Raw genomic sequence first — 21,783 nt, 5'->3', positions numbered from 1 at the left:
ACACACACACACACACACACAGAGCAGAGGAATCCCTGGTTTGTTGCCAATTTCATATTAAACAAGAAAATAAATTAACAACAGCTGTAATGTTTGACTTTCAGAGCAAAGTTAAATTGACTTTCCAATGAGATGGTCGGACAATCTCTCTCTCTCACACACACATACACACACACAACAGACACACAACAGACACACACACACACTCTACTATAACTTTTGTACATACATTTTGATTGTCTTTTTTCCAGTCTGGTCTTATTTACAGTTTTTTCTGACCTTTCTTTTTATTTACCCCCCCCCGCTCATCCCTTTTTGTCCTTTTTTCTCTTTTACGCCATCGTCGTTGCCTCAGTGTCACATCATTCTTTGTCTGTATTTTTTTAACTCACACACAACATCTTCCTAGTAACTAGTGTTCCTTGATTTTTACCTCACACTTAATAATAATAACTTCAACTTCATAATAAGACCTGCGAATAAGGGTACCTGTAATTACAATTTGCAGGTAAAAAGTCAGGTTTTTGCAGGAAACACAATAATAATAATAACTTTATTTATATAGCACCTTTAAAGAAAGATAGTAACAGTAAAAATTAAGATTCATCTGATCAGCAAAATTTTCCCTATTACAATCTATTCAACATGTAGGCATGCTCCTTTTGCTTATAGTCATTTCTTCTTCACATGAATATATATTATATATAAAATAAAGTATATACTTATACACAAAGATCAGACTGAGCTCCTTGATCCCATCTACTCTCTCCTTGTGTTCCTTTTTACTCTGTAACCCTTTCATTCACAAGCACATTTTGTTATGTCATTAATTAAAGCTAATTCTGTCGCTTCAACCCCACCCCCTTCCAAAAAAGCGCACGGGAGTCTTGCATATGAGCGTTTTTATTGGTGTGTGTTTAAATTTGCTGTAATGAGGTCTGCAGGGAGATGAGGACGGAGAGTGGGTAGAGAGAAGAACATTACCTCAGGGCACAAAAATCTCTCTTTTAGTGGGCTTTAATGCCCCTCTGTGTGCCTGTCTCGCTCTCTGTCACTGTCTCACTCTGCTTTTTCTCCTGTGCTGTCCATTTCCATTTTCCAGCTGTCTCAAGGCTTAGACATTAACTGGTAGCACTTTTTTTTTTTTTTACAAATACATTAAATTTGCTTTGCATTCAAACTCATTTTGAAGTCAAAAGGACTTTTAATAGTTTTATTCAGTTCTTTAAAAGAAAAAAAGCAGATTCATAAATAAAATTCATATCGGCTGCTTGAATACTTTAGATGCTTTTGGGAACCATCTTGTTCAAGGCTTTTTTTAAGTTACCGTCTGTTGTTGAATTGATCTTTTTCTGGCCTATATTAATGATTGAACTTTACATTATTCACTTAGCGACAGCACTGAGGTCTCTCTCCCACCGTCAGTCTTTTCTCTTTCTTTTTGTCTTCTATCGAGAAAGAGAAAGCGAGAGAGAGACAGTTTAACCTCGGGCCAAATTTTACACTGACCATCTCACTTTTTCTCTCCTTTCCTCCCTCTATCTCTCGAGCTGTTGTGCTTTCTGACTTTGTCTGTAGAGAGAGTTTTGCCCTCAGGGTGAAATTTTAGAAAGCTATAAACTGTTTCACTCTCTCTCTCAACTCCTGTCTGTCTTTTCTGCCTTTCTCTAGCTCTCTCACTCACTAGAGATAAACAATGATGGACAGGAAGATGAGAATTAAAAATAAAAAGAGGAAAAAGGGGAAAAAATGGCAAAGGAAGAAAAAAAAGCAAGGGAAAGAGGAAAAGATTCCCTCCTCGATATTCCTGTCACTCACTGAGGAGCTGTTGTGACATTATCCGTTAAAAAGTTATTTACGGTGCATGAATTTGGTATAAATGATGTATTTAGCCCCTTTAGCTATGTGCACAGTTATAGGGGGCTGTAAGTACACAAATTATAGCCGCCTTCTCACACTGTTTTGATATCTGTGGGGTTTTAATATAATGGATGTTACATATGAGACTATCAGAATCCAGCTTTGAATTCACGATGCAGATGGATGGTCACATGAATATTTGTGGAAATAATGGCTTGAAGGATAAAAACAGAAAGAGAGCTTAAGAGATAAGATGAGAGATGAGACAGTACAGACAGCCCTTGAGGTCATTATTTGTTTTTCATGTCCTGCCATAAGGTGTTTTAGTGTTGCCAGCTTGTGTTTCTTAGCAGCTTCGCAAAGGGGCTGGTGACTGCGGCGTTGGTTTGGAGTTTTTTTGTTGATTTTCTATGTAACTTATTAAATGGTAACCTGATGTCACAACAGTCTGCAATATAGTCACGACCTACTGATTCGTGTTTCTGTACACAAAACTTTTTGCGCATTCCTCAGCATAAATTTCAATCTCATGTGTCCTGATTAAAAGGCAAGTGAAAGTCAGCATTTGATGGTTGAATGTTTGGTTGAAGATTCAGTCGACAGATCAAAAAAATACCATAAATATAATGCCTTTCACGTATTTTAAAACTTTTTTCCTGGTTACTATGGTGACAACTTCCATCTTTTTTTATACTCCTGATACAAAATATATATCCTCAATGCATTACTGAGATGCATTACTCGCAAAAAAAGAAAATAAAAAAATAATAGGACATGGGAAGAGTAGTCACTGACTTATGTTTTTTTTTAAAAAGGTAATAATAACTTTGAGGGGAAGCATTTGCGAAAAGCATTTGTGAATGATCGGTGGTGATTAAAACATCAACTTTGAAGCTTTTCATGATACAGAGGTTAAAGTTCTGGCTACTTTCAAACCCCATCTACTCCCATGGTCACATAAACTGTGAGAAAATGCAACATGAACTTTCTTTGTACCTTAGATAAAGATTGAGGTCTAATGTCAACCTTGTTTATTCAATGTAGACGATTGAATAAATAACCTTGTAATTTTGAAGTTACAGATTTTATGAAACAATTTTTTTTTCCACGTAGAGATACTTGAACTTTGCTTGCATGAGAGTCTATTTAATTATAATATATAATGATGTTGCATTACAAATACGTTTTCCTTAGATGCTGTTGCTTTGCCAAATGATGTCACTGAATGAAACCTGTTAGTATTATTAGTAGCTCATATGACCTGAAGGATGGGGCTGATTTAGCGAGTGCAACTGACAATGCTAACCTGTGGCACTAATTGGGACTGTTCAGAGCTGAACTCACTGGTTCCTCTTGTCTTGTGCCATGTGTGTTTTTGTCATGCTAGGCTGTATAAACGTGAGTGTTTGTGTGTTTGTGAACACGTATTCGTGTGTGAGTGCAGCTTTGCTCGTATCAATGTGTCTGAGTCTCACCAGTCTTCTTCTGTCCTGTCCTGTGCTTTCTCTCTCCTTGTGTGCGTGTGTGTGTCTTTAGCTATCGGTACCCAGCGGAGGAGAAGTCCCAGCGCCATTGCCTCTGAGATCTTCGAACCTCACCTAGGAAGCCACATTTTACAGGTAGGAACTATTCACAGCGGATAAAAACTTATCTGAACTCATCTTTGGAAAAAAGCTTGGAAATGCATGTGGATACAGCAGGCCTATTTTTCTTCTGGTTCCACAGTATCACGCTGGACACACATGGACACACTCTTGGTCCAGTAAATTTTTCAGTGGCTTTGGTTTCTGATGAATAATTTCCAGTTATTGTTGCTTGGTTGCATCAGGCATCAAGATGCAGAATGTGTACACTCTACACACTATAAGCACACACACACACACACACACACACACACACACACACACACACACACACACACACACGCACACACACACAAACCTACAGTGCTCTTTACAATTTTACATTAACTTGATTAACTTTTCTTTGTGAAACTTTCAGCAGCCATGTGATATTTTGCTCTTAGGCTGCTGTTTTGATGGTTTTAAAGTGAAATATCTTAGAAAATGAACTGATCAAGAAGTATAGAGATTCACAGTTCCACCAACCCTCTCGTGCTTGGACCATTATCTGGATAGAAGCATCAACCTGAAACATTGTCGTTGATGTTTTAAGGATTAAAATTTCAAAGTCCTGACATATGCAATGTTACTTTAGTTAGCAGACTAAGGGTCACATTTAATAAGTGGAGCAAATTAGCATGTGGATGCAATCACAAACAAATGCTAGAAAAGTGTAACGTATTGGGGGTATTTACTCTTACTCTAGGAAAAGTAGCACAAATTCACCAATGATCAGTTCTGCTAATAATTAGTATTTTACTTATAATTGACAGATATGGGTTTCCAATAGATACAGCTTAGCAATGAAGACTAAGTAGAAAAAACATATCAGGTCTTGATTTTCAATTTCTTATTTTCTTACTGTGACTCATGCTAACAGTAGTTTTTAAAGTCTTGGGCCAATGCAAGTACTGTAGTAAGTAAGTATGGCCTAATGCAAATGTGTGACAATACTAGCAATTTCTGTTTCCTTTACCAAGTTTTTCTTTCATGTAGTACTTCTGTTTTCTAGTCAGCATTACATCCTGAAGAGCTCCTAGTGAGCCCTTTAATGAATTACAATTAATGCTCTATATTCTTTTATTTCCAATTCCCAAGCCCTTATGATATTATAGTCTGACATCCAAATCCTATAAAATGCTTTTTTTTCCTCAGAAAGAGGATTTTACACCAGTTGTTATCTGAATTATTTCTTATGATTTGCCTTTGAGCTTTTCTGAAGCTATATTATTCTCAATAATGTACCTCTACATTATTAGCACAGTGATTCCTCATAATTCACCCTCAGATTTTTCAACACAGCCAACTTCCTCAACATCCAGCTGCTGCTGCGGCTAAGCTGAATTCTTAAATGGAATTATGAAAGTATGATAATGACTGGGTTATCGCTGTTCGCTCCCTCGGGTTTGTGTGTGTGCAAAAATGTGTGTGTGTCTTGTAGTTTTAATCCCTAGCATGCTCCACTCCATATCTGTTTAACATACAGCCCAAAGGCTGAGCTTTTAACATCACAACCAGGCTGACGCGATACCACAGCTGATAGGCGCTGGTAATCTGTGTGTGGGTGTGTGCGTGTGTTATTAGATATGCAGTATTTGTAAGTGCGTGTACATTTCTGAGATGATTTTTTAAACCTTCAAGAATGTTCTTTTTTGTTGCTAGTGCATTTTAAAACATTTAATCTAAGTGTGTGTGTGTGTGTGTGTGTGTGTGTGTGTGTGTGTGTGTGTGTGTGTGTGTGTGTGTGTGTCAGTTACACCTGATTATTATTATAATCTGGCTGACACCAGTAAGCCTTTGCTATGGAAAAATCCACACTTTTCTAATCTCCTTGTACTTTTTTTATCCCTTTATCATATTCAAGGATCCTGACAGAAAAGTCTCTAGCAGATATAAAAAGTTAATTGCCAACTGTAACACTCTCTCGTTAAAAACAAAGCAAAACAGCAACAAAAACAAAGTGACACTGACCATCTGTAACAATAAAGCAGGAAATGCTTTGTTTTAATTGGGTAATTCTGGAGAATAAAAAATAGATACATTATATACATAACTGCCCTTAATTATCAAGTTGAGAAGCTGGACTTCCGGCATGCTTTGACTTGCAAAGTGTCAATAAAGTATATATGCTCATCAGCTACATTGACTTTTGATAGACCATCAGTCATCTGGTAAGTGGACAAAAACAAAAGCAAAACCAGGAAATTGAAACTTTACCAACTGAGTAAGCATACTTTGTCCCAGTAGTTGCATAGAAAAACACAGGTGTCACTTTGCTTTGGTTAGGTTCGAAAATATAAAACCAATATGTTTAGGTTCAGATTTGGAATAAAAAAGCAGCATTGTGGTTACGGTAAAAGTTGCACAGTTGGAGCCTATCCCACCCACATAGCAACACTGGTATGGCCCGGATCTGGGCCACACAATGTGCTTACACTCGGCCCACCTACCACGAGGAATGACGGCCCATTGGTGGCCCAGATCTGGTTTGCCAGAGGTGGCCCACACATGGGCCAGCACAAGGCCAGTTGCAGACACACTGGTAGCCCTGTGCTGGCCCAGAACAGTTTCAGCTCTGGCCCCAGATGTCAGCCTAATGTGTACCTTAATCAAGCCATGTAATTACAACATGTGCCGGAACATAATAGTGCAAAGTAAGATGATGAAACTCTGTTCAGACAGTGAATGGACTGATTTTTATTTAGCACTTTTCTACTCTCCCAGATTACTCATAGTGCTCTGTACAACATGCCACATTCACCCACTTTCTCTAAACTGAGTGCTTCCTTTACATTTATACTTTTGACATGCAGACTAGAAGAGCCAAGGATTGAACCACTAACCTTCCGATCAGTAGGGAACCTGCTCTACCTCCTGAGCTACAGCCACCCAGTAGGAAACATGAGTAAACCCTCACTAGGTTTTGGATAAAGTGTACACTCACAAACCTGTCAAATTTGCATGTGAAACGTTGGCTACCATAGCTGTATAGTATTGCAACATGGCATTTGGGTCTTCTAACTAAAATAGGAAAATAGGAACATAAATAGTGCCATCATTGCCAGACCTGGCCCACATCTGGTTGACATACACCCTGCCATGACACCAGTCGGTCAGAAGTGCCATCTTGATGCCGGATCCGGGGAAGACCTGTGTTCTATGAGCTTGGGCTACATAAACCAAACCATAATCGAGCCACGTGTGGCATGCCATCACATAAACAGTGCCATCTATGCCAGGCCTGGCCCATATCCTGATGACATAGCACTTACTATGCCAGAAGTCAGATCTGTCTGCTATGTGGGCAGCTGTCTTAGGGCGAGAGGAGCAATTTAGAGTTACCAATTAATCTCATTCCACTAATTGCCTGTCTTTGGAATGTGGGAGGAAGCCGGAGTACCCAGAAAGAACCCAGGCAAACACGGGGAAAACATGCAAAGACATGTAAAAGAACCTGGCCTAGTGGTGGAATTGAACTTCTTGTTTTGAGGCAACAGTGCTCACCACCGTGCATCCGTGGAACCTTCATCATAAAAAGTAAAGCTGATTACTGTTTTGAAGCACACAACTGTCTCCTTTGCTATATTTTAATCATTTTGTTAAGCCATCTGTCAGCCCTGATCACTTTCATGTTTGGAGACATGTCACTTCACCTCACCCTTACCTCTGGTTAAAATCACAGAGATTAAGTTGGTATCCGCCTAGACTGTGTTTGTGTGAGTTGCCTAGGTTTGGAGATACCTGCTATAGAAATGTCTTTCTTTTGAATGTAAACAAACTAAAGCGCCCGCTGCAAATGTCTTTAAAGAGCTTAAAGGAAATATGTTGTTCATCATTAATCATTGTCCAAGGTATTTATGTTTAATCTTGAATCCTGCAAAAGTGGCAAAAACTAAAACCATTAATTCTTGGAAACCAAAATGAAGCAAAAAGAAACCAAAATATGAGACGAAAACTAATCCGCATAATATCACATATGCTAAGCTGCCTGACAAACAAACAAACAAACACATTAGACAAGAGTAGTTGGAAAAAATGACAACCCCTGCCAAGTTTTCTTAGTTTTGTTAGGACACTCTTGATGCTCCAAAGTCTAAGTCATTGTTGGTGACTATCCTTACCTTGATCTTTTGGAGAAAGACTAGGAGAAAAATGTAGGTAGTTTTTGATGTGTCAGAATGATTCTTCTCTTTTTATTCCTGACTGACAGCACTTGGTAGAAAGGTTAATCTGTTTGCACAGGGTTAATGATCATGGTTAGGGGTTTGTCAGAGGATGACTTGACAAAGAGCTTCACAGAACTTTTAGGAAACACGCTCTAGCAATCCCACAAACAATACCAGCCACAGCACCCACTTACACAAAGCTTATTGGGCAGGTGGCAAGGACCAGTTGATCCTGGGGCTTCAATGGTGATCAGACACTCAGGGGTGTGACAGACCTGAAACAGAGCGAGTGAGGGCTCTCTTAAAAAGTACTTCAGGAGTCAGTTTTTGTAACACTGGGGCTAAATGTAACTAATCTGATCCTGCAAAGTAACATGCTTTACATATAAATGTAGTGGAATTTATTTAGTGACATATAATTTAAAGACGCTGAAAAGCGTACATGTCGTCTGGTCTGCCGTGGTTCGTTTACACTCATCTTTAACATAACAAATACTCTCAGCATACAGTCAAGATAACAAAGGAGTGACTCTGGGTCCACTTTGTGAATGTCACTGAGTGGCCCATTCAGAACCTAGACTAGAACCCGATTGGAGATGTCTGGAGAGATCTGGTCCACTACTCACGATGTGGCCCAAATTTTAAAATGATAAGCTAGATCAGATCTCTAATCCCTAAACCTAACCAAGGGAGGAAAATGGCAGATTAGCCTGGGTAAAAGACCGAAAGTTTCTGGGCTGCCTTTCCTCATAACAGCCATCCCTCAAGAATCTCTCCATCTAAAGCAATGCATTATCAGGGACTGTAACATCTAGTCCTTCTTACTGAATGATAATGTCTGTGCACCAATGCTTCCCATACAAAGATTTAGAGCTTGAGAGGTTCTGCAAAGAAGAATGGGAGAAAATAGTTGTTCCAAGCTTTTAGCACCATACTGAAAAAGATTTGAGGCTATAATTGCTGCTTCAACAAATGAATACATATGTATATGTAATTTATTTATTTTTATTTACAATAAATTTGCAAGAATTTCAAGCAAACGTTCACTTTGTTTGTGCATAGAATTTTGAGCTGAAGATTTTTGGGCTAAGGCTGTAACATGACAAAACAAGTGAAGCACTTTTGACTCATAGGGATTACTTATACAAACACTGAACTGACGATTTAACATTTTAACGACGGTAGCATCCATCACTATAACAATGTATATGTATATTTTTGTTACCTCTCTTCTGAAGCACTTTGTGACATCTGTCTCTGAAATGTGCTATAAAAATGAACTTTTACTTTACTCACTACTTTTACTCTATACGACAGAAATTAAAGAAACACATAGCTTATGAACATATTCTACACTATTGACTAATTTAATGTCTGTGATAAGTTGTAAGTTACATAAGAATATAACTATTACTCCAGAGTCGAAGAGTAAAAGCAGAAACAGCAACAGAGTTTAAAAGGAATGTAAAACAACCTTGCTGTAGTTTTTGACCCACATACCTCCAACACATCGTATTTCAGTTTCATGCTTTCTCTCTCTCACTATCACTCTCACAGGCTCACACACACACACACACGTGCACACACACACACATGCAGACACGCACACACACCCCACTTCCAGGTGAGGGGAGGTCCACGTTGTTTGTGTCACTTTCAATCTCACATCTACTTCAATCTACCTTGGGATCTGACTCATATGGTTGTCATAGTGACTCTCTAGGGATTATAACAAGGTATTATGGGATGTCTAGTGTCTTGAGCTGCAGGATCAGAACATGGTGTTTACACTCACACGGGCACACTGGCACACAGGCTCGAGACGGCAGCGATGCTCAACACAGCGTGAGCGGCTCCACTTGTTCCAGGCTCGTGTTAACACTCACACATGACAACATGATGTGCACAGCAGCGGAAGAAGGGAGATGGTAGTCACGGCGACAGACTCGGTCTGCGCCGCAGCTGTCTGAAGGATTAACACGGGACAGATGAAGAACAAATGGTACAAGGACTTACAATAGGTGCGGCTGTATGTGACACTATTGCATGACGTCCTGAGTGCTTTCACATTGGGAACAGCACCCTCTGGCTGCCAGCGAGTCGCTCATGCAGAGTGTTTGCATTGGAAGCTTTGATAGTCATGTCGACTGACCACCAGAAGAGAGTTGAGTATGCGATCTAATGATTGTCAGATCTGGAACTGCTATTTGCAAACCAGCTGCAAAACATGGAAACCATCGCAATTCCAAATTCGTGTGTGACAATCTGGACAGTAACGCTGTCATCAAACACTTTTTGGTAATTTAAACACCTTATTACCACGATTGCTGTTCACACAGTCAGCTTACAACCCGACACACACACCACAGTTTCACACAACAACACAACGACAGTCAGCACAGACTTTTAAGGCGTGATTGTGGATGCTGCTCAAGTGCGTCCGCCACCCCTGCAGTGGCACCGCAGACCACACCCTGCCACAATGAGCCTTTGCACCAGCATCTCAGGTCCAGAGCACCCCAGAACAGTTTATATGTTAAGATGTCTCTACTAATTGCTGCATTCATCTTTCCCTTGACCCCAACTAGCCTTTCCATTCCTGCTGCTGAGAAAGATCCCCACAGCATGGTGCTACCACCATGCTTCATTGTAGGGATGGTATCAGATCAGGTGGTAGAAATATTTGAGAGACAATCAGTGGAATCGGGTCATGGCAAAGGCTTGCAAAAAAGGTCATATTTTTGTTTTTCAGATTTACTAAATTTGCAAGAATGTCAAACATTTTTTTTCTTTTGTATTATGGTGTATTGTATGTAGAATTTTGAAGTGAAAAAATAATTTAATCCATTTTGGAATAAAGCTGTAACATGAAAAAATATGGAACAAGTAAAGCACTGTGAATTCTTTCTAGACGCAGGTATCATAGAAACATGCGTACTGGCAATGACACACATTAAATCACAAAAGCTAAAGAAGAGATACATATTTGTGTTTCCACAGAAGTGACATGCTGAAGCATTTCTTTATTTTTATGTTCCCCTGATAAACAGAAAGTCAACTTCTCTCACAGTTTATATAAAGTAGATGTTACTTGTTTTGTTGCCATGGTGCAGTTCAGTGATTGGCCACGTTGTTGCTGAACTACCAGAACAAACAGACTGTCAAGAGGAAACAGTGCTTTATGTGCACACATGCTCCTGTGTGCGTGATGTAGTATCCCGAGTGTGTTTCTACATCGTCAGAGTGTGTGTTTGTGTGTGTGCGTGGCCTTTTCAGTGAAGAAGGAAGGCCGATGTGTTGGCGGCAAATTGGCCTCATTAATCTCCCGCTTAATTGATTGTGAGAAGTTTGAGGATGACATTTTAAGAAAGCGTGGCGGACGGGGTATGGCATGATTGATTTGGCTAAAACGCAGCGCTAATGAATGCCAGCCAGTCACTTAGGTGGTAGAGACCAGACACTAATTTCAGAGAGATTAGGCCAGAGAGGTTGATAATGCTTAATGAAGAGAGAGAGAGAGGGAGTAGTCATTAAACAGGATGTAAAGCTCTATGTGTACTCTCCTGTCTCTGGTCTGGCTTGCTGCGTGTGTGTGCTGACAGAGATTAAATGAGTGAAGGTTTTATTTGTATGAACTTTATTACTTTATTACTCATACTACATACAAAATAGAGATCTGTATTGGACCAACTTGAATTCATTGTCTTGGTAGAAATTATTTTTCAGGCAGAAAATTATAGTGTGCAAAACTAGTGACACGGCTGAAGTTCAGAGTTAGGGTTCACCATCTCCCAATCCAATACGCTTGTTTTGAATACTTTCTGCTGCCAGATTAAGTCAATTTGGATTTAATTCTTATAGTTTCAGACAGATAAAATGTCAATTTAAGCAAGAAATTAAAGTTTATTTATTAAGCGGCCGGCCCAGATTCGAATCCAAACCGCGGCACTTTGCCGCGTGGCTTCCCCTCTCTCTCTCTCTCTTCCTCTGCTTTCCTGTCAGTCTCTGCTGTCCATATCAAATAAAGCCAAAAAAGGACAATTTAAAAAAAAAAAAAAAGCACATTACATAGCAAATGGAAGTATGGTGTGACTGTATGAAAACTCTCTACATTTATTGAAAAATTAGGGACTCGTTAGCAAGCAAATTCCAGCATAAAACAAAAGCAACCAAGAACTTGTTCTTCAGTCCACCCATTCCTGAGACATCCATGAAAATTGCCTGGTGTCTCTGTAAGTATATTAATTGATATTAATGCCTTCTCCATTGTCTACATTTAACCTTCAGAAATAGTGCTAAACTTTTACCCTAATTCCAAATTTAACTCATAATGTCTGTATTTGATTGTACATATATATATGTACTGTGTCTTCAGTCAGTTAATGATGTTTGGATGAAAGGTTCTCAAACAAACTGCAACCCACAATCAGTTCTACATAGTCTTGTTTTGAACAATCAAATACAGACATTATGAGGGTGCTTCCTTATAGCTACCCTCAGGCTGTACGATCAAAACTCTACATGAGCAATCTAGGTCATCGTCATGGTTCGCACTTGGTTTACAAGATCTACTAGTTTTTGCAACTTAAGTTATATATTTAATCCATCTGTATGGTTTGAAAAGGTCAGTAGTTCAGTAGTATTTCTTTATAAGCCCACATTTTTTCACAAGTTATTTGCAGTTTAATATAAATAAGTCTAATCCAAAACACAACACAAAAGAAACTCTGGAAAGATGCTTGCAAACTTTTTTTTTCTAATACTGATATTGATTATGTTCGCTTTCAAGTGGATCCAAATACAGAACAATACAGAGCTGGAATGTAGTACAATGAAAATTACCTTTAGACGAAAATTGCAACAACAAAATTGGAAAGAAAAAGCTCATTTCTAATGAGATATTATTGTGCTTATGCTTTAAAAGAGAAAAAAAACTTTTTGAAAATTAAACTTTTATTATTGAGCTGTAATTTTATAGAAACTGGAATACAGGTCTAGGAGGAATATAATATATTACGACGTTTTAGCCCTTTTAACTGCTTTAGTGAGTGGAACGTCAGCAATTATAACGCAACAGCATCTTTTAGTTGAGCAGGTCAAGAAGTCAGCGGAAGTTTAGTTGTTGTTGTTGTCAAAATGAAAGTTGTTTGGACTTGAGGAGATTGATGTTTGGTGTTTTTTAAGGCACCATGTGGTGTTTGAAGATGAAAAGGCAGCGGACAGACGGACAGTGATTAAACAAAGAGGGGAGTTGGAATAAAATAAAAAGTGTGTGTGCGTTAGCCCAAAATGTGTGACCAATTATAAAGTGATTGATGAGGAAAAACACAGTGTGTGTTTTTATGTTTACTATCATTTAAATCAGCGCTACAAAGACAAAGAAAGTGTGTGTGGTTTTGTGTGAACTTGGCAGGGTAAGTATGTGAAGGGGGGGAGTGCCACACCTGTTCCAAACACAGCCTGTGTGCTCATTCGTCTCTTCTTCTCTATGTGAGAATCAAACTCACAGAGCGCATCAGGACAACCTGTCCATCTGCAGCAAGAAGACAGAGAGGGAAGATAAGAGACAAATGTGACAAGGGAAGACAATTGAGCGATATCAGTGAGATATAAGAGTTATCGTTCAATTTGTCATTAATTCTGAAAAACTATGAACGGTTTCGGTGTTACATCATCAACGCGTCTTTCTGTAAACTTTGGCACTCAAGTGCTGCCATATTGTAAATTATAGAAGGTTCTGATGTATTTACTCTATAATTCATTTAATTTAGCATTAATTTAGCATTAAGGCCAGCAGTGCACAATTCAGTTGTGTAACTATGTAAGCTAAAGTTAAACCATCTTGCTTGAATGTTTCACTGGAATTATCATAACTCACAGGGGATTGATTTTTGCCCCTAAGGTGTGAAACGACTGATGTGGTATTGTTATCACCCTACCAAGCAGGTGGACACCTAAGTTTGTGAATGCGATAAAGAGGCGATGTAGTATTTTCAAAATGATACCATATGTGCATCTAATAAAAAATCTTAGTCAAAGGTCAGAAGTATTCTGAAAATCAATACCATAACTGCATCTACAAAAGGTTGCAGACTCCTTCTAATCTCAGTGACCTTGAGCTCAAAGTCAAAGTTCAAAGGTCAAGTTCTCTTAAAATTTTTGTGAATGCGATAACTCGACAAGGAATTCACCCAGGATTCCCAAATCAATATGAGAGCTGCATCTATAAAAAAATCTTTGACAATCTCAGTGACCTTGACCTCAAGGTCAGAGTGAACTTAAGAACAAGGTAAAGTATGATTTTCAAACTGATACTATAGGTGTGTCTACTAGCAGGCTGAGGGGTAAAACTGACGGTTTCCAGTATTTTCAAGCTTTATGTTAGCTTTACATTCGGGGCAATCAATTGGCCTAAAGAGTGTGAGTAAACCAAAAGTTTTGGCTCCAAAATGGTGAATGAAATAGGGCCTATTGAGATTTTTGTATCTGCTGTCATAAATATATATCATTATGATGGTGACTGTTCATACTAAACATGACCAAAGTTACTAGTAGAGGTCAGTGGATGCACACATAATCACCTTGTGAGCCAAAAACATCCAAAAGGGAGTCAGATCACAAAGACTCCAATATTAAAATGCCCAACTTTAGAGCATGAAAAAGAATATTTACAGCTTGGTGCAAAAGAGATAGATAATGAGTGTCAGGTATACTTACACATTGAGCAGGCATTGATTGGTGTCTATTAAGTGTCACCCCACGAATTGAAGCGCCTTGAGGCAACTTTTGTTGTGATTTGGCGCTATATGAATAAAATTGAATTGAAAAAGTTGAATTGAATTTGAGTAACTGAACTGGACCTCTGTAATGTGTTCGTGCTGCTGGTGGAATCCTCTGACCAATATTAAATCTTGCTGTGTGGAGGAAACCGTCCAAGACGCTTGTGTACTAATTACCACCATTATGTCCACCAGTGCATCACATCCATAGTTTATAAATGCATCGTGGTAACCAAGCTTGCTGGCATTAGCTGATATCTTCGAACTCAATTCTTTCATACATATATGGTAAAAAAACAACAACATGGTGGTGGTCAGGTTTACATTAGATGCTAGAAAGAGAAAGATTCATTTTTTTAGGTTAGTAAATGTTTAATTTCAATGAGATGTGAAGTATAATAATATCGAGGAAGTCTGTATATCTCTGTGTGTTTTCATTGCTAATAATCAAATTAGTAAAATTCTAAACTTCTACATATCGTTAAGACGGCTTCATCAGAATTAAGGCAGCATATCTATAACAAAAGTCACATGTTAGTATTATGACAGATAAAATTACTTACCTTACATTTAAATGATCATACATTAGTAGGGTGTGTTGTAGTTTTAATGATAATGGAGAATCAACATAGCAAGAAAACCTGAAGTGCTACCCTGCTTGACACGAATCAAGTGTTTGGCGCCTTCACCTGCAGCTGTTAACCAACCGCTGCACTCTGCAACGTGTAAAACAGATGTAAGGTGCTTGCACGTTGTCACGCCGATGAGGGGGAAATGAAAGACGACAGCAATGGCACACAGATGCGACACTGCTTCCTGTCAGCCCGTCAATCAAACTGTCACCCAATGAGTGTCACCGTAGGTAAAAATTAGACGTGGAGACAGGAGAAGACACAGGCATGACAGGACAGATCTGCTGCTCCCAGTGGATTATGGGAATATTACTGTGGAGATTTAGAAACTAAAAGTGATGCTTGTGTACGACATCTGACAGGCAGACAGGCAACTAGAAAGACAAAGTAGAAGTCAGATGGATGAGAAGCATCCAGACAGGAGGCACTTACTGAAAGAAACCTAGATTAAAAGTACCATCCTATAGTTTTTGCATGTTTTAACTGCTATTGTATTCATTTGCCATGCCTGGCTTTGGTATCATCACCACTGTTAAAACATAATCTTTATAGATATGATGAACTTGAATTTGATAATTATCAAATACAAGATTGCTGTTGGTAATTAGTCTAAACTGAAGATGCTACCAAATCTGTTTACTAGATTTCTCTTTCTTAATGCTTGGAAATTGTTTAAAGAAATTTACTGGAGATTTTATGAGTAGGTGTGAAAAGGAAACTGAAAAAGGAAAAAAAAATTTTTAACGCAACTTTTGCAAAAAAAAAGATTTACTGTAACGCAGCACATCGGACAATGATGGTAGCTAAACTAGTAAAATTCTCCTTTAAGCTTTTATTTTCAGCTAAAAAGCTTCTGATTCACTACTGCCACCCTCTGGACTGGAGTAGAACTGACCTTTGTTTTACATGTTTTTGAAAGCTAAAGTAAATTTGAGCCAACACATCTAAACCTGTTTCTTCTTCTTCATCTCATTTTGACCCACTCACCCGCTCCCTCCAAAAAAAACAAAAAACAAAACAACAGCAATAAAGAAAAATCACATCTGAAGTATGTTGTCAATGCATTTTAATAATGTATCATACTGAGTGGAATAATAGTACTCTTGTCCACCAGTATTGAATATTACACGCAGGCCTTTGTCAGTTGAAGTATTTATATTTACATATTTTACTCACCCTTTCCCTGAGCATTGAACGAGGCCTTGAGATGAATTTTTTAGACCTGCATATTCAAAAGTGAACAGATTTCACACACGCACACATACACCAAGAAGTGGGTTTCAGGCAGGTTTCGCCATACTGCATGCACAGATGACTCCAGAGGCCTAGCATGACCTGGCGGCGGCGAGACTAAAGGTCACGGTGATGAGCAGCGAGCCTCGCATCCTGATTACCCCAAACCCCCCTCTCTGACTTCCTGTGAGGTCCTGCAGGTTCATTAGCAGTGGGAATAACTGCAGAAAGACAGATAGAGAAAGAGTGAGAGAGGCAAGAGGTCTGAACCAATAAACGAATCGTCCAGAGAGAAAAGGAAGAAAACGAAGGTGAGAAGAAGGGAAAAAGAAAAAAATGTATTTATGCAGTCAATAGGCTGCAGCTTGTCTGCATCTCTAATTGTTTGATTTTATAGGCGGGACGGGCTCTTTAAACAAACACACTCTTATGCTAATGGCAGCACGGCGGTGCCCTCCTGGCTGTGTCTGGTGGGAAAGTGGACTGGGGGATTATGGGAGTTTTTTGGGGAGGGGGGCAGGGAAAAGCTGAATATCATTTGTATAATTAAAAATGACAGAGGAAATGGTCCACTAATGTGCACACACATGCACACGCACACACACACACAATCAGCCACTTTGTCTTGACAGGTGGAAGGGGAGGAGGGAGTAGGGAGGTATAAGGGGAGAGGGGAGGTTAGTCCTGATTGCTGTCAATCAAGCAGTCCGGTGGGAGGACCGGGGAGGCAGCCAGATCGCCATGAACTTTGACCCAATACCTGGCCGACGTGATGCCAGTGTGTGTGTGTGTGTGTGTGTGTGTGTGTGTGTGTGTGTGTGTGTGTGTGTGTGTGTGTGTGTGTGAGAGAGAGAGATTTAACAACCTTGAGAGATTGACTGAATTTCAACAGGCTCAGGGCTGAGTGAGAGAAATGTAGTGTGGCACAGAAGGGGAAGTGAAATGGATTAAAGGATGAAAGTCCACAGAAAAATGAAGACCGGAATAAAGGCAGGACAGAAGTTAGTGGCACCAAAGTATTAAAACGTTATACAGTTGTTATCTTAGCTTCAGGTTTGACAACTTGGCAACTCGCTAATATCAATATTTACCTAAACAACTAATATATAACTATAATATAAAATGAAAATGGCTAAAATGGTGTAATAATTGATTGTTGATTCAGCCTATGAATCGTAAGTGTAAGAAGACACATCATAACCTCAAAGGACGTCTTATGTTTATTAAGACCATGAAGTAGAAAACAAAAAACAAAGTGACAGATAATTCGATACCATCACCATAAACCTTTCTACTCTTTAATATATGGCTGATATTATCCAAAGTGGAAAACAAGTACTACTGTAAACACATTGTACTAAATCCACAACTTCATTGCAGTTTATTAACTAGTTTCTGGCGTCATTGCCCTCTTGTAAGTGTCACCAAATATGCCCATTTCCTTTCATGTTTTCCCCATGCTATTGTACACCAGATACAAAAATGATGATATTCATAACAAATGACTCGCATGTAAATGACATTTATAGAAATTATCACCTGAAGTTCATTATGATGTTAATCTGCCTCAAGCAGCACATAAACCTTTATAAAACTTTATTGACGTTTATTGAATTTTATACACATATTAATCTTTGGTTACACAGGGAAACATTTGCATTAGAATCTAACACATCATGCAGTGTGTTACATCTGCCTGAGCAGGAGGCACAACTTTAAGAAGCTTTTAAGACATTCAGAGTTGCATTAATCAGTATTTTTTTATGCCGACAGTTATCGGTGGATCAAATGAGAGTAGGTGTTCATGTAAAACCTGTTGCTCATAGTCCTAAACCCATGCAATAGTTCCCCGTCTCTGCAACACCCATTGGTTTTCATTTTTTTTGCTTCATTCTAGAACCCTCATCCAACCTGCTTTCAGCAGGATCAAGTAGGTGTACATAACATACAAGTCAAAAACTGAAAATAATTTGGGACTAGCTGGTGAAGATACGGCAGCTGAAAGCTACAATAGCGGTGGTGACTAATGTTGAAGTACAAGAACGGCAAAAAATTTGACTCACAGTCATGAAAACCGATTCAGCAGAATGAACATATTACTGTGTTCCAGGTCTGCCAATTCACATTTTCATAACTTTATAAGGAGCTGAATTTGTAAGATGTCATGTACACAAGTAGGATGTCCCATGTGTCAAATAAATCAATTGATGTAGCTTTAAACAGCTCAAATAAATAATGAATGAAAAGTCATATTTGTATTGTGTGTGTGTGTGTGTGTGTGTGTGTGTGTGTGTGTGTGTGTGTGTGTGTGTGTGTGTGTGTGTGTGTGTGTGTGTGTCAGACACCAAGAGAGAGACAGAAAGAATGAGCGAGAGATCAAAGGAAACAGAGGATCACTAGAAAGCCAAAGTGACAATTGAACAAATGGCAGCAATGAAAAGACGATCAGATTATATCTCTGTCCTTCTGTCGCTTTGTTCTCTGTGTGCGCATCAGCTTGTTTCTGACTGCATGCGTGCGCACACCGCTGTGTGTAATTACATATTTATTGATGTGTGTTCCCACATTTATTTGTTCCTCCAAGATGTGTGTCTCCCCTTGTGTTTTTCTGTGTGTGCGTGCCGGTGTGCATTAACTAACGGTGAGCTGAACGGGGATGGCTGAGATGTAAAAACACTTCTTCCTCCCCCCCACCACCACCAAATTAATCTGCTCACAGATGCACACACAGACACACATTCTGTACAATCATTTGATTATAAACTTGTGAGCATGTGGATTAATGGTTTTACTTTCACAGATATGTTGGTTCCTGTTTTTCCCTTTCTTTCCCCTTTCGTCTCTAATGTCCCTCATTCTTTTGTTCAGTATCAGAGTGTGTTCCAGTTCTTGGTGTCTTTGAAAAAAAATACCAGATTTCTCTGTTTTCATTTTTGTGTTCTCGTTCTGAACACTTTCTCATCTCTTCCTGTACACTGTCCTTTCATAAATTACCTCGTATGTAAGTAAAGTAAAAGATCAAACCAAGTGACGTTATAGAGGACTAATGTTTGCAGAGGGAGGAGGCTGGGGCCGATCGATTGGTCCAACAATGTGTTTTTCTGTTTCAGACCAACAGTAGTTTCTGTACACCAGTCATTCCCAAGATCAAGAGTGCTGTGGCCAACTTAAAAACCAGAAAATCCCACCAGACCCACCCAATCTTAAATTTTCACTCTAATCAAAATACAAGAGAAAGTGATGCATTTCATTAAAAACATGTTTTCATTGGTTTTAAATTGCTAATGCTACCCTGTCATATGCAAAGTGTTAAGGCCTTGTCTTCGTCCTGTTCTTTCTTTCCTAATGGTTCAGGATCTACACTGCAACTGGCCAGTGACACTGAACTTCATTGTATCAGCATTAACAAAGACGTTAGCTAATGATTTTTAAAAGGATTACTAGCAAACCAACATAAATAATCTAAAATTGCCTAACAACAAGTGTAACTTAATACATGTATTATGTGGTGTAGAGTAATTGAAAAATACTTAAAATGCTCTCTCCCAGAATAGGGTTTTACATAAACAAAGGCCCAGATTAGAAAGCTAAGAGTGTTGCAGTGTTGATGCTGGAGCTACATTATTATGATGATACAAGACCAATACAGGGATATTAAATAAACCTTAATTGCGTGTCTATTTTTATAACTCTGACAAAAAAAGCTCTCCTAAAGTTAAAGTACTTATTTTAGCCCAAAAATCTGATTTGTCCCAAACCTTTACCCATAGCATGTCACGTTATAAAGGACTTTATTCACTTTTTAAGTTTGTGAGAAGCATGTCTCATCTGTAAGCTGTTGGTTATGACATCAAGCCAGGTTGTGGGATATTTTCAGTCATAAACTCAAACCCCACTGAGATTTCTGTGTTGGATGCAGGCAGGATATGAAACACATGTTCACATAACAAGTCTGCAGAGATTTGTGTGTGTGTGTGTTTTACAGTGCCATGAATGCATTTACTTGCGCGCGCGCGTGTGTGAAACGGCTGGCATGTTTCAGTCACCTGGCTCTGTCACCCTCCATAATCACTACAATCCAACAGAGAAATCTGCTCTAATCAAACGGGGAACGCCCCCTTGATTTTGGCTCACACTTACCCTCTCTCTCTCTCTCTCCTTTCGCTTTTGGTCTTTTTCTCTCTCGTCTCATTCATGCCTAATGTTGTTCTTCTTCTCATCTCTTCTTCATCTCTCTGTCCTCTCATCCTGTGTTTCTTTCTCAGTTTGTCTCTCTCTAATTTTCACGTTGTGTCGGTACATGTGCGTGTGTGGGTCGCTGTGTTGAGCTCTCAGTCAGGGAGGAGGCAGTAGCAGCTGGTGAGGGCAATCCCCAGAGGGATTATGGGTAGGGAAGGGAAGGTTATGGCTTTGCTCCCATCACCGATCTGTTGCCTTTGAGTGTGTGCACAGTAGAGTGTTGAAATAATGGAAGTGTGTTTCAGCCTGGTTTGTGTAGTTTTTTTTTCTTTTTTTGCTTTGGTCCAGTGGAGTCCAGTTTGGTAAGGCTGATCTAGTTTGGTGTGATTTGGTTAAGATTTTGGTCCTTCTTCAGTTTGTGGTTTGGTTTTGTTGAGTTTATGTTTTGACCTTCTTCTGTTTATGGTTTCATGTGGTTTGATTAATTTTAGTGTATCCTGTGAGACGTGTTCTATTTATAGGCTAGTACTGTACCGTGATGTCAGTTAGAGTGTCTGGGCTGTGTTCACAACATGAATAATTAACACATTCACATATCTTCAATTTAAATATCGTCTGTATTTCCACAATAAATAAATGAATAAACACATGTAATCCACCAGGGCCAGATCAACAAGAAATTCGTATGTACTCATAGTGTTTGATTTTCCCTGTGAGGAAAACCAGACGGGTGGGGTTTACTGCGTCAGGGAACATTTGCTTTCCTGCTGCTGGACTCTCTGCAGGCGTATACTTTGGATGTTGGATGCCTGCTGTAAACCAGGTCTCTTTTTAGTCTTTTATTTTACCGTGAGACACAGTGAGTGTCAAACATAACCTCTCACTCTCTCGCCACTGCAGTCACTGAAGGCGTTTGTTTTCCACTTCAGTCCGTGCCTCGGCACTAAATCAGCTGTTTAGCAGAAGGATCTGGAAGAGTGAAGCAACTTTGCTCTCACTATTTTACCCATGTCTTATTGTCCTGAATATTGCTTATGCTTGTTTTATTGTGTCTGCATGTGTATTTGTACGTTATTGTGAAACAGTTATTGTCCAAAAAAAGGCCATGACAGGGTAAAATATAAAAAAAGCAGAATGCAATCGTTTGAGGATAATCTCAATACTACATTTTCGTGAAAGCAGCAAAATAAAAAATGGTAAATGGCCTGTATTTATATAGCGCTTTACTAGTCCCTAAGGACCCCAAAGCGCTTTACATATCCAGTCATCCACCCATTCACGCACACATTCACACACTGTACCACCATAGTCA

At 39.1% G+C, this 21,783-nt stretch overlaps 1 protein-coding gene across 1 annotated transcript in view; it reads left to right on the top strand.

The window, feature by feature from the left end:
• The window catches only part of npas3 (neuronal PAS domain protein 3), a 206,630-nt gene that overhangs the window by 44,719 nt on the left and 140,128 nt on the right, over positions 1-21,783 (top strand). Inside the window, exon 3 of the mRNA XM_013909673.1 lies at positions 3,397-3,479. Coding sequence (XP_013765127.1) covers positions 3,397-3,479 — 83 coding nt within the window. The remainder of the gene's footprint in view (positions 1-3,396; positions 3,480-21,783) is intronic.

This window comes from Pundamilia nyererei, unplaced genomic scaffold (genome assembly GCF_000239375.1).
Source record: "Pundamilia nyererei isolate P.nyererei 1_Seehausen unplaced genomic scaffold, PunNye1.0 scaffold00029, whole genome shotgun sequence".
In the NCBI taxonomy this organism is placed as follows: domain Eukaryota; kingdom Metazoa; phylum Chordata; class Actinopteri; order Cichliformes; family Cichlidae; genus Pundamilia; species Pundamilia nyererei.
Note: the sequence above shows the minus strand (reverse complement) of the source record. Positions and strands in the feature narration are given on the sequence as shown.